This window comes from Melopsittacus undulatus, chromosome 1 (genome assembly GCF_012275295.1).
Source record: "Melopsittacus undulatus isolate bMelUnd1 chromosome 1, bMelUnd1.mat.Z, whole genome shotgun sequence".
In the NCBI taxonomy this organism is placed as follows: Eukaryota; Metazoa; Chordata; class Aves; order Psittaciformes; family Psittaculidae; genus Melopsittacus; species Melopsittacus undulatus.
Window position 1 is genome coordinate 103221409 of NC_047527.1, and position 13168 is coordinate 103234576.

The 13168-nt window shown below is 39.5% G+C and overlaps 1 protein-coding gene across 1 annotated transcript in view; it reads right to left on the bottom strand.

Annotated features, from left to right (window-relative positions):
• Positions 1–7563: 7563 nt before the first annotated feature.
• ACVR2B (activin A receptor type 2B) overlaps positions 7564–13168 on the bottom strand; it is a 94984-nt gene continuing 89379 nt past the window's right edge. The window contains exons 9-11 of the mRNA XM_005150027.3: positions 11987–12125; positions 9504–9634; positions 7564–7816 (exon numbers count right to left, since the gene is read on the bottom strand). Of these exons, the coding sequence (XP_005150084.1) occupies positions 7622–7816; positions 9504–9634; positions 11987–12125 (465 nt within the window). The 3' untranslated portion in view covers positions 7564–7621. The remainder of the gene's footprint in view (positions 7817–9503; positions 9635–11986; positions 12126–13168) is intronic.

A 13168-nucleotide genomic window follows, 5' to 3' on the forward strand; every position in this document is an offset into this window, starting at 1 on the left:
CAGATTAACTTTTGCATCACAGTTATTCCATTGGTAGGCCAGCAGCATTGCAAAATGCTTCCTTCTGGGAGATTCTAGTACTTTTGTGAAGGATTTACCGAAGATAATCATAAACCATCAACAGCCACAAACATATCAGACAGTCGAGGAAAAAATGGGGAAAGAGAAACATCTCCTCTTCTTCCTTTCATAACAGAATAGTGAATTAATTACTAGCCATTAATTACCAGTAGTTAATTAAGTGAATCACTAATAATAGTAAATTCATTACTATTTGGATTGGAAAGCTACAGTTTTGTCCAGTTAAAACTGACTATAAAGTTGCATCAGCTACATCGATACATTTTTTAAAAACAGACATTTGGGAGGGGAACAGTAAAATGTTAATGACAAAAATTATCTTATTTTTTTCCACAGAAAACATAACCTGAAGAGAATTCTCTTCAGCAAAGTACCATTAAGAAGTCACTCTGACTGAATGTCTGCCTGTATGAGAAGGCTCTTGGGAGAAGGTAGCTGGAAAAAAGTTATGGGCCAGACAGGTTCTAGGTCTTGCCAACATACTTTTTTTGCTATCCACAAAGTTGCTCTAGTACTAAATTCATGTTCTGGACCTATGAAATGCTCCAACCTCCTCTTCTTATGCTATGGCTGGATTTTTGGTTTCAGTTATTGTTTTTTTTTTTTGGTGTTCTGTTTTTAACAGGAGTGGCAATACAGGAATGCCATCGACTACTGAATTAGGATTTTAATTGACTAGGATGGTTACTGGCTAAACTTCAGTTCCTCAAAACAGTGGAAAAGTTGCATAAAGTATGGCCAATAACTTTCTTTCCACAAAAAAAAAAATAAAAAAAACAGAAGCTATAAAGTCTTCCCAGAACATTTTTTAGTTTTGCAATACTGACCTTACTGGAATGTTACACATTGAGTTTTGGTTGATGGTTTGGGTTTTTTTAATAGCTGGAAAGATTAAGAGGCCTATGCTTCAAAATGGGTCAAAAAATGCATAAATAGTGTTTTAATCACATCATCTGCCTCATTAAAATACTGAAATAAAAGGCTAATAAAGGAAGCACTTTTCAGAAAACACTTTCTTGATAAACATCCAGCACAATGCCATTATAGAGCTTCAGGGAAGCCCTTCTGGTTTCAACATTGGAAAACAAAATAGTTTTGCTTTTTTCCTTCAGTCCTTGGGGATTACGCTCCATTTACATATATATAACATATACATATGTGTATATGATACATATATATAAACACCCATATATAGCAAGGTTCCTGTTTGTGTATGTTACAATATTGTAGTATCAAGAATCCAGATAGCAACACTGTTTAACATGAGGTTTGAGGTAATTGGTTCTTGAAATACCTGGATCACAGGCTGCATCCAGAAATAACAGCTGGGCGATGAAAAGTGGTTTTTTTCAGACAGAAAAAAACTAGTAAAAGGTGGGAAAAAAAAGGTTACAGCAGTTGCTTTTATGTGTCAAAATAAAGGCACAACAGAATAGCATTACATTTCAGAACAGCTGGGTGGACATAACACAAGTATCACCTCTTTCTGTGGAAATGTCCTGACATAAAGGATTACTGCTTACTTGAGAGGTTACTGCTTCAGTCAGGGAACTGAGCATCACCCTAAAACTAGAGTTTTGAAAGAGAATTCCCATGTAAGTAAAGGACCAGGTGTGTTTAGAAAGCGCACCAGGAACACACAAACACACACTCATGGTCCCACAGAATTGGATGGCAGCTCTCCCCTTGGCTTCCACAAGGCCAGGATTTCACTGAGAACATGGATGGCAGGTCTCCACAATGGTAGCACCCTGCTTGAGGTCGCCTAAGCACTAATTTCAAAAGGCACACTGTCAAACCAGCTTCAAGGGATTGTGGCACATTGGTTTAAAGCTTTTTTCAGTAACTCTTACCCCGATGACACTGTGTTATCAAGGTTAAGGGAACCAAAAAGACTGGAGTGAATTTTAGGTCCAATGGGAAAAATTCGCTTAAGTGAAAAGAATACATTGTAAAGTTTCTTCTTTCATACTTTTAGAATACCTTGGATTGGTTAGGCAAACCTGGAATGTTTCTTTTCTAAGTAGGACTTTGGACATGACAGTGCTCCTTTACTTTAGTGCCTCAAACCCACACTGTGAAATCTGACATTGGGAACACAGAACATGTATCTGCATGTTCTGGTGTGGCCTGATTAGTTGTGTCACTTCAAAGAGAAGGAACTTCTAGGAATTGGTTTTATCAGGACTCTACTGGCAACAGCTCCTTACAGATCATATTGTCAATGCAGCAGATGAAGCTGCTATAAATGGATATGGCAGTGAGTGAGATCAGCCCGGCTATTTGGTCTTGGTAAATTCTTAACACCCTGACTTCACAACTCACTGAAGCATCATGGCATATGCCAAAAGGCACACTGCTCACATATGGATACTCACATGAATACATGAAAAAGCTCTTCCTGGTTAAACTGAAGATGGTCATAAAAAAGCAATAAGTAACTTTAGCAGAAAGGATGTGACATGCAAGATAACCTAAACATATACTTAGTGCCACCCTCAAAGCATGTCCAAGTACATCCAAACTTTTGCCTCAAACTCGTTTCAGGCTAAACTTGTTCTATTCTCTAGATTTCGATGTAGTGCACACTTAATTAAAACATTATATATATATATTTATTTGCTGTGCGTACACAGACCTTTCTCCCTTTTCCCTGCAGAAACATATCAGACATTACAAAAATAATTTGTGGTATAAAAAAATTCTCACACAATGTAGAATTTTTGTTTGCATATGTAACTAAAATATATATATTTTTTTCCAAAAGTAAAAAAGTCAAAATGTCCTTATTTTCCTCTATTATATAGTATATATTATTTACAATGTTACCAAACAATATTCTGTATGTAAAAAGTGATGATAGTGTGTGGGACACTTCCTACTTAGCAACTTCTCAAGCGGAGTGTGGCTTGAAGAGGACTACAACAACAGCACTATCACAACATTAGTGACCAACACGTTCCTCTGCAATACGAGTTTCTTCCATACCAAATGAAACCAGATCCTTCTCCTGCTAAGGCAGGGTAAATTCTAACAGTCTGCCTAGAAGTAGCACAAGAGGAATAAAATGTGTGCTCTCTGGTTTCCATGCTGTGATAGTAAGGGGATCAGGATTCCTCATGGCAAGGCCTGACCCTGCCAACCTGGAAATACTCCCCAGCAACATTGCACCAAGGGGTCCCAAGGCTTCTGCTGCTCCTACTGAAACCAGCAACTTCAGGTGGGAACAGCAGTAAGCCAGGAGACAAGTAAAATGCAGTACAATTACTGGGGCACTCATGGACCTACTCTTTGAAACAAACATACACAAAGATCTCAGCATTTCCATAGGTGTAATTTCATCCAGCATAGTATATTCTGTAAGAGAACTGCAGCTGAAAAATTAAACAGAATAAAAAATGGTTTTCTTTTGTCTTAAATACAGAAAACTGTGATCAGGACTAGCTAAAATCCTTAATCATAATGAATAAGCCTGGTACTACTTAACTGATGGCTAGATTGGTATATAGGCATGCATATAAGACACACACAATTTCCAGCCCTGCAGCACTACTACAATTTCATTAGAAAGTCACTATCTATCATATCAAACCAAGCAATTTTAGTTTCTGTGGCATTTCCAGATTCAAAATGTGAACTCAAACATTCTCCACCTAGGAATCCAGCCCAGTCAGTGCAATAAATTCATAAAGAGAGTTACACCACATGGGGATGGGGATCCTGATGGGGAATCCTGGCTCCTAAAGTCAAGGGGAATTTTTACCCAAGGTTCATATTCACATAAGAACTGCCATACAGGAGAGGAAGGTCAACAAAAAGTTCTGCAGCAAAGTTTTTTAAGAGCTACATCCTCCAGGTCTGAATGGGAAGTGAAATTTAGAGCTTGGGAAGTAACTTAAGAGGTGTTGTACCCATCATATTCAAGGGAGTGTTAAGAGGGAAAGAGACACAATTGCTTATTACAGCTACACCTATGGATGTACCCATGCTGACTTGTAAAAAGACTCTGCAGTACTAACAGAACCAAAATCATGCTGTCAGTGAGAGCTCATATGCTAGATCAGTGATGAGGAAACTACCTGCATGACTGCTCAAGTGTTGAAAAACTAAGAAATTAATCAGAGAGTATCTTCATGAATAAAATAAAAACCAGTTTGAAAGAACAGCTTTAGCTGTACAAATCAGTAAGTAAGCAAAAGCTCAGGATTTCCTTCTTTGCTGCGATAGCAAGACAGACACACATACCTACATACATTTAAAATTTTTAACTCAGCACACACACAATTTAGGAATTCTGTTTAAAATCAGTTTCTGAATTCTGTTTGACAAGATGATCTATAAGGAACCATCACACCAGGGAAGATATAATACTTTACAATCAACATTCAGTCAAAGTTTGTATAGTTGTGCAGTTCCCCACAGTAAGATAAGCTACATGTGAGAATTTTTGTTTATGCTTTCTCAAAAGAGAAGACTTCAGAGACTAATAGGCTATTAAAATCATATGGCACTTTCAATAAATACTTTAAAGCTTCTTAAAGAAATTAGGATAAAAAAGCAACTGCTGTAATAAGCCTGTTTTAGCCATAACACATAACGCTGAAGGAAAAAATCCAGAACAGCAAACAGATAACAGTTAAAAGACAGTACAGCTTTTTTCTTTCTGCAGCAATATGAACTGGCTCCCATTCCTGGGGAAATGGGAGCAAGCTCATCTTGAAACAAGTATTCACTCAATCTTAACTGCTCTACGCTCCACCCCAACCCTTACATCACTTCACTTCTAAAACATAGTCACATTTTTATATAAATCTCAGTGCAGAAATGTATTAAACATGAAAAATACTGATCCTGCAAATGTTTACAACCACACTTAACAATAAGTGAGCGCCCAACATCATGACACCAGAAGAGCTACCTACATGCTTAATGCTAAGCACAGGTATGTTGCAGCATCAGGCCCAAAGATGCCAACCCCCACTGGGGACATCACTTGGTCAGAATGGTTTCGTTCTGTCTGGTTTTGTCAAGGTGTTCTCAACAGAAGCACATCAAGAAACAGAAACTTCCAAACCTACACACAGAAATACAGTTACATGTGTGTACATACTAATATGCAATATACATTCAGTAACTTGAAAGAATAGGTTAAGACTTTATTCAGATAGACAAATTAAGGCAATTATCTTAATGTCTCTTCAAGATAAAGGACCATGTCCTCATTTGTGACCTCTAGGTTTTAAAGCTATATTTTTTCAAGAAATATATTTTAATTTTCTTTATATTTTCTCCAATCAGCCATTTTGTTCGCTTAATAAATTATATCTGTGCAAGAGTGCACGCTGACAATTTGGCAGTGGCAAGAAGTCCAATTCATTTATATAATACACACTTTTTACATTTTCATTACAGGGTGATCAGTTTAGGACTGCATTTTGGCTTAATACAAAGGAAAATTTAGAAGTTCTGGCCATCCAATAGACATAACTTTGTCAGTCCAGCAAGACACAGAATTCATGGTATATTCAAAGTAAAAACAAAAATTGAAAATTAAAAAAAAGAAAAAGAAAAGAAAAAAAAAAAAAAAAGATGTACTGTCCTTTCACTAAAACAGACCAAAAAAAAATAACAGAGAATGGAAACAGCCTTCACAAATAAGAGTGAATAATGCCCAGGTACCTTATATAGGCAGTTATTCTACAACTGTATACAGTTATTTACAATGGTGCTTTATAAAACAAACAAACAAAAAAAATGGTAGCACTTCCTAAAAGATTTTGGAACTTTTTTTCCTTTTTTTTTCTTTTTTTAAAACTCCCTTGTCATAAAAGCCAACTTACATTAAAATATACTTACTACAAGACAACACAACTAACAAAATATATAATAAAACTCATACAAGTAGAAAATTCTGAGGTATTTCTGGTTTGAGGTGGTCTGTGGTCATGAAGTTTTTAATTTTTTTTCAGTTTAAACCTCGGAAGCCACGTAACGTGTGTGTTTTGTGTTTGTTGGTTTTCTTTCCTTTTTTTTTAGTTTTTTTTTTTCCTTTTTTTAAACATTGCATGTTTTGCAAATTAAAAAAATATTTCAATGTTGAATCAGCAGCATTAGGAACATTCACTGACTAGAGCGAGTTTATGGCATAATAAGAGTAATGGTATTTTAGAATATGCACCACTTTAAGACAAAAGAGTTTTGTCACAGAGCAAGGAGAAAGCAGCGTCAAAGAAACCGGAGAGATGCTGCGATAATCACTGCTGCTGCTGAGCTGCCTCTGCCTCCTGCAGCTGGGCAGCTCATAGGTGTCTTAGATGCTACAGGAGCCATCTGCCACTGGTTCAGGCATTCCCACCACCTCCTAAGCCCAAATTAATATGGAAAAAAAAATATAGAGCCAGTTTTCACACTTTTCCTTTTTCCACCATCTGCACCTGGAGCCTGGGCTGACAGATCAACAACCCCAAGGCCAAATTTGCTGAACTGACTCACAATAAAGTAAGATGCAAAAATTTTGCCATCTTCCAGTCTTTTACCAAAGTGCGTCTGAAAACACGCTTTCTCACCTCTTCCAATTACATGGCTTAAAAGCATCCCTCTCATTACTACCTGGAAGTGAAAAATAAAAGGTATTTATAGTTCTGCTTTGTTCTGTTACCACCCAAGCCTGAGATACTGGAGGAAGAAAGAACTAGTGCCTTGCTTACAACCACTGGCTCTTTAACTCAGCTTTCTCCACACTCTGCTGTTGTTAATACTCTGCCCAGAAATGTCCTTCCTCTCCTCTATGGTTACCTGAGAAGTAGCTCCATAGCAAATGATGTTTCCCCAAATGCTGCCAAATCCAACGTCACTCTCCCCACCCCTATTCTACGCTCCCCCCTTCAATTCTGCCATCAAGAATTAACATTCTCTGCCCAGTTACTTTTTTTCCATGTTACAATGACACCCGTTAGATCCGTAAAAGACACATCTGCTGTTTTTTTTTTTGAAGCTCACTTCCAAAAAAAGCCGAGAACCAAAAGGAACTGAACCCAAAACCAAAACAAAATGGGGAAAAAAATCCTTTTGAGGAAGGTGTATTCTTTACATAACAGTCTTAAGTTTCCTCCACAGTTTGCAGCATTGCGTTTTCTAAGATGGTAGGTGGTTTTCCTTTATGTCACAGATGCTCCGCTCAGAAGACAGACCAATAAAGAGAAACCCAGAAAACTGAATAAAATAAAAACAACTGAAGTGAGTTTGTTGAGGTTCTGAGGTACCTGCACCTTTTCTGCATTCATTAGTCGGCACCTGAATGCTTGCTGAAATGTCCTTTTTTTAATACAGTAGAGCAATGTGCTGGTAAAATTGATCCAATCCAAAAAAATAATAATAATAATAATAACAATAATAATAAAAAGTCAAGATAAAATAGCAGCTGCATTCATGTGTTTGTTGGATTTTTGTGTTTTTGTTTTTGTGTGGGTTTTTTCTTAAAACCTTCTTTTTTCTTTTCTTTTAATCCACTGAGTCTGGAAAGACAAAAGTGAACCAGGACTTAGATACTAGACTCTTTGGGCGGCAAGTCCACGTTAGTGACGGATGTCACAATGGAGACGAGGCAGTCCGAGGTAGTGCCGTTTACAGATTTGCGGATCTGCGCAATGCGCTCCTCGACACAACCTGCTGAGAGCCGAGCCTCCGCATCGTGGTCCCAGCACTCTTCGATGGTCACACAGAGCTGCGCCAAGCCCTGCAGGCAACAAGGAGGAGAAAGCACTGTCAGCACCAAAGTCTGCTCCAGGGAATGTCTGCAGCAGGTGAGGAGGTTCACTTAACACAGCCTAACACTTTAAAGAATAACTAAGAATATTTTCTCCATGGTCTCATAGAATCATAGCACACCAGGTTGGAAGGGACCTCAAGGATCATCTGGTCCAACCTTTCCTGGCAAAGCATGACTTAGACTAGATAGCCCAGCACCCTGTTCAGCAGAATATTAAAAATGTCCAGTGTTGGGGAATCCATGAATTCCCTGGGAAAGTTATTCCAGTGGCTGATTGTTCTTATTGTGGAAACTTTCCAAACATCATGGCAATTCAAAAAATTACGCCAATTATCACAAGATAAGCATTAAAAGTGACTTTCAATATGTGTCCTGGGATTTTTTGAAAGCTTTTGCTTTCTAGGACTATATGGCTTGGTCGTATACAGCTTTTTTACATAGCCTCAAAAGTATTTTTTTAATATAAACATATAGCCCAAGATTTGTCAGTTAAAGCATTAAGAGACAAGACATCAAGTACTGCGATTCCCATGATAAAACCATAAGGGCCAGCAGCACCATATCTGTTACTATGAAACTGTTGTTTTGTTTACAGTCACTTCTGAAGAGAAACTAAGAAATAATTCTTCCCTGTGAGGGTGATGAGGCACTAGCACAGGTTGTGAGGGTAATGAGGCACTGGCAGTGGCTGCCCCAGTCCTGGCACTGTTCAAGGCTAGGCTGGATGTGGCTTTGAGTAACCTGGCCTTGTGGAAGGTGTCCCTGCCCATGGCAGGGGGTTGGAACTGGATAAGCTTTAAGGTCCCTTCCAACCCAAACCATTCTATGATTCTATATAACCAGAACAACTAAATTCAACACTGCTGGAAGAGCGCAGCTCTTACTTGCACCCTCATTTGAACAGAAGACTCATCTTTACCTACAGCCCACAGCCCTCAACTTCAAGGCAGGGAGTTAATATATCTGAGTCTAGCCAAAACTATGGCAGTTTGGTTCGAATAGATACATTTAGCTTCTTTCTGAAGCCCTGTGAGATTTCATCATCTGCTTAGTTTCCCAGTCTGAAAAATATAATATCTTTTATTAAAAATGCAAGCCTGAAATTATCTACCTCTGGGAAACCCATGCTGCATTTTGCTTCATTGCCTGCTTGCTTCACATCTAATTAATTTTTCCTCAAAAAATTGTTCAAGTCTTGCATCTATCTAGTTTGTGAGGTACACATCTCTGATGTTATGGATCATTTTCTTTTTCTTAATGAAAACGACTTTATTTTCCATTCTTTCACCATATTGAAGGAATCCTATTATACCACCAGACGCTCCAAGTTTAGCACTGGCTGTCTTTAATCTGCTAATTTACTCTCTAAATAGAAGGAAAAATGGAAAGGGGAACATGAACATGGCAAGGGGATTGGAACTAGATGATCTTAAGGTCCTTTCCAACCTTAACTATTCTATGATTCCATGATTCTATGAAGGTGTTGAGTGACCCCTCATTCCCAGCACTGACTCTCTTTAGCACTGGCAAGCAGGTCCATGCACCAGGGTGGACTCATTGGCTTCCCCCTGAAGCCTACAGGTGATGCATAATCACATCCCTCATTCCAGTCACACAGGAAAATATTTTCCACCATTAACCAGGAGGGACATACAGGGTGTTTCAGCCAGTGATCCTTGAACACAGGGCGCATCTTCTTGTGAACCACCACTTCTTGCAGATCCTCAAGGGATGGGTGCTGACCTATTTCTTCTTCGAAAGGCAGCATGTATTCATCCACTGGACCTAAGGTGCACACAAAGAATCAGGTCAGTACAGAAATGTCCTCCGCAGAGTCACGTTCTCCCCATGCATGAGTGAGCTGTGGCTCCAGAGCAACCTCAATCCACTGCAGCAAAACCTGAAGTTCACATGTCACTGCAGACAAATGTGATTTATATTCTTTCTGCACAATGGACTTTGTTGTCCCCGCTGTCTGCCTTATGCATTTTCCACCTCATCAAGTTAAGAATCCGAACCCTCAGCTGGGCCTCCCAATCCCAATGCCCTCCTTGAAGAGGCTTGTAGGGAGGTCTATGATTTATTTTAATAGATAGGGCAAATCAGCGCATCCTCACATTTTGGCATAGCAATTCAACACACAATAACCTAAAGAAAGGTTTCAGCATGAGCATAATTTTATTTTAGGCACTGACTAGCATGGTCAAGCACACAGAACACTTAAATTTCTTGCTTTGTGATCTGGCTTGTCAGGTTTGAGTCAGCCCTGACTTGCTGGAGCCAGATGCACTCATCCCAAGTGTCAGCTCCTAAGTGCAAAATGATTTCTGAATGGTTTAGTTATACCAGTTATGGCTGTGAACTGCTATGGGCCACAGGAATGAGACAACTGTTACGAGTATCAGTGCAGATGCTGGACGGTAGCAGTAACTTCTTCATATTGGAACATCATTTGGCTTTTAGCAATGTGTAGATACTTCCTCATAAACAGCAGCCTAGCTTAACTGATGGGCTTCTTAGAGTGCTCCATGGCATCACTTATGGTTTCTTGGTAGCAAAGAGTGACCTCTTTCAAGAGTGGAGATATTTCAAGAGTGTCTTTCCAGACTAAAGTAAGAGCTGAGCACTTCAGTTGGTCATGAACTGTGACGCCAACAATGTGGTATTTAGGTATGGTAAAAAAACAAAAAAATGAAATAACTAAAACAACTTATAACTATTCTTGTTGACATGGCACACCAACTGAAACACTCCTTCCACAGATGGCACAATAACATTCATGACCTTCCCTTCCTCTTCCTCCAAGAGGGATCAAGGCTATGGAGAGCTGCACTGGTGATCTCCAAGCCAAATTTGTTGTTTACAAAACATCACTTCTGAGTTAGAAGCACAGATGAGGTTCAATGTAACTCCTCATCACCCTAAAAGAAGTCTTCCCTCTGATTTAATGGTACTCTGTATGGCATTTGCAGTATCTTGGCCAGCTGCTGCATGAGAAGAGTTGGAAGGAAATCACAAACATGACAGTCTAAAAATCCAAATGCTTATCTGGGGAGTCCAACAGAGAAGGGTCACCCCTACATGGGTACCACTGTTAAACCCTACTGTGCTCATACCTTCCTACTCCTCCATCATTTTATCTGGTTAGATAGTAAATTTCTGAAGAAAGTTTCTGAAGAAAAGGCCTTCTCTTACCACACACCTGTGTGGTAAGACTGATTGGCAAAAACATTTGAAGTCCAGGTGAGGTACTGGTCATGTATGAACACCCATATCCATAAAAGAAGAAAGAAGTTGGAGCAAGCAGCCTTGGAGCTACTACAATGAAATAATCGCTTCATTGACCAGGGACAACGTCCTGCAAATGGCAAGGGTGTCACCATAGGGCAGAAGTGCTATTTGGAGAGAAAAGATGCCCCATTTTGCAGCATTAGGATTAAAAAAAAAACAAACTGGAAAAGGAGACATCATGAAAGTTCATTCTTTTGGATCATGCAGGAGAAAGTGAGGTCCTCCAAAACTCTACATGGAACAACAAACTCTTCCCACTGCTGAGAGAGGGCTTGATCAGCAAAAGTCAAAGATTTAACACCTAACGACTTATGATAGCAGGGAAATGAACTTGCTGACCCAAGAAGATCCTTCCAGCCTTTGTTCCTGCTACTTCATCAAGGTGCTTCATTTCTGGGCATTCCATTCAGGCTACCACACTGCCAGCAAAAGTGAGGTGTGACAGCCAAGCTGGAGCCCAAAGCCTGCCTTGTTCATGGACAGGAATGCAGAGTGCCACAGAGAGCAGCACAGAGCAGGCTCAGGGCTACAGGACACCCACCACTGATGGAGAAATCACCTATTCCTCCTCCGAGTTCTCAGCCAATTTGCAATGTAACCAGCAGAGTTAAAAGCACATTGAGACTTGGAATGCTACAAAGGTTATTATCTACAGAGAATGACAGATTATGTTAAAAAATATGCAAATGAAAAACAGGTTAGCTACTTAATAAAAATATGCCATTATTACTCATTTAGAAAAAAAACAAAGCCACAAAGACTGGTCCACTGTCTGGACCACTAAACAATGCTGAAACAAAGCTGAAACAAAGCCATCCCCAGGGAAGAGACAATCTTTATTCTTACCATCAACTGCTCTGCATCTGGAGACTAGTTCCCACAACACTAGTCCCATTGCATACATGTCTATCCTCAGGAAGGCGTCTCGTTGGAAGTTGATTGCTCCCTCTAACACTTCAGGAGCCATATACCTCCTTGTTCCCACCTACAGAGAAAAAAAACACAACTCAGATGACATTCTAGTTAGGCCTGTCAGCCTCTGCTGGTTGGAGATGACTGACAGCTGGTTTCATTAGCCTTAAGGCTACTTCTGCTTAAGTTGCACCACACTTGGAAAACAGGAAAAAGGGAGCTGTTTTTTTCTGATGCAGATTCTCATTAAGATCACTGGAGTCTAGAAAAGCTACCTGAAGGAAAAAGCTGAAATGCATGGCTATGTGTGTGATATTCATTCAGGGTACACTACAGGTCTAATTTAAACACATTCTGGTGTGGTAAGTATGGATAGAATCCTGCCTTCCCTGCATCCCACCGCATCTTGCTCTGGCAGCATACACTCCATGAGAAAATGCTGTCTTTGGAGACAACAAACATTATGAGGTCAACTCAGACTTGGTTATCACAGTTGTTGAAAGTTCATCTCCCTTTCACTCAAAAAAAATTAACTATATGAAAAAAAGAGTAAAATTGATACATCCTGAAATGGTAGGAAAAGGTATTGTTTTGATACTCCAGGATAAAACAGGTCTCCTTTAACCACAGGAGCAGTAACTCTGCCCTGGCTTGCTGTGATCTAGTTTGGAAAAGATCCCCTCTTGCCGATTTGAGGGGACTCAGGCCTCATTACAGTTGTGTTTAGTCCAGCCACAGCCATACTAAGCTCGTCATATAGTTGTGATTATATTAGTGGCAGAATTACAGCCCATACTGAAGGAGAGTGGTGAGAAGAGCCAGGGCAAATGCACCTTTTTAACCTGAGATTTGAAACTCCTTTAATACATTCTTTTAGAAAATTCTTATCTGTTCTTGCTGTTACCTGAGTCAGTGGGTAGAGGGGAAAGGCAGGAAGTGAAAAAGGTATGCAAAAACTCAGGAAAACATGAAAATAAAGTGGCAAAAATAAGGAAAGCTGGGAGGGACTAATTTCACTCCTTAGCTAAAATAAAATGGGATCCTGCATTGGAGATGAACACTTAGAAAACCCCACAGGCACAAGCAGGGGATGCTGGCCTTGCTGTGCACCAGCAC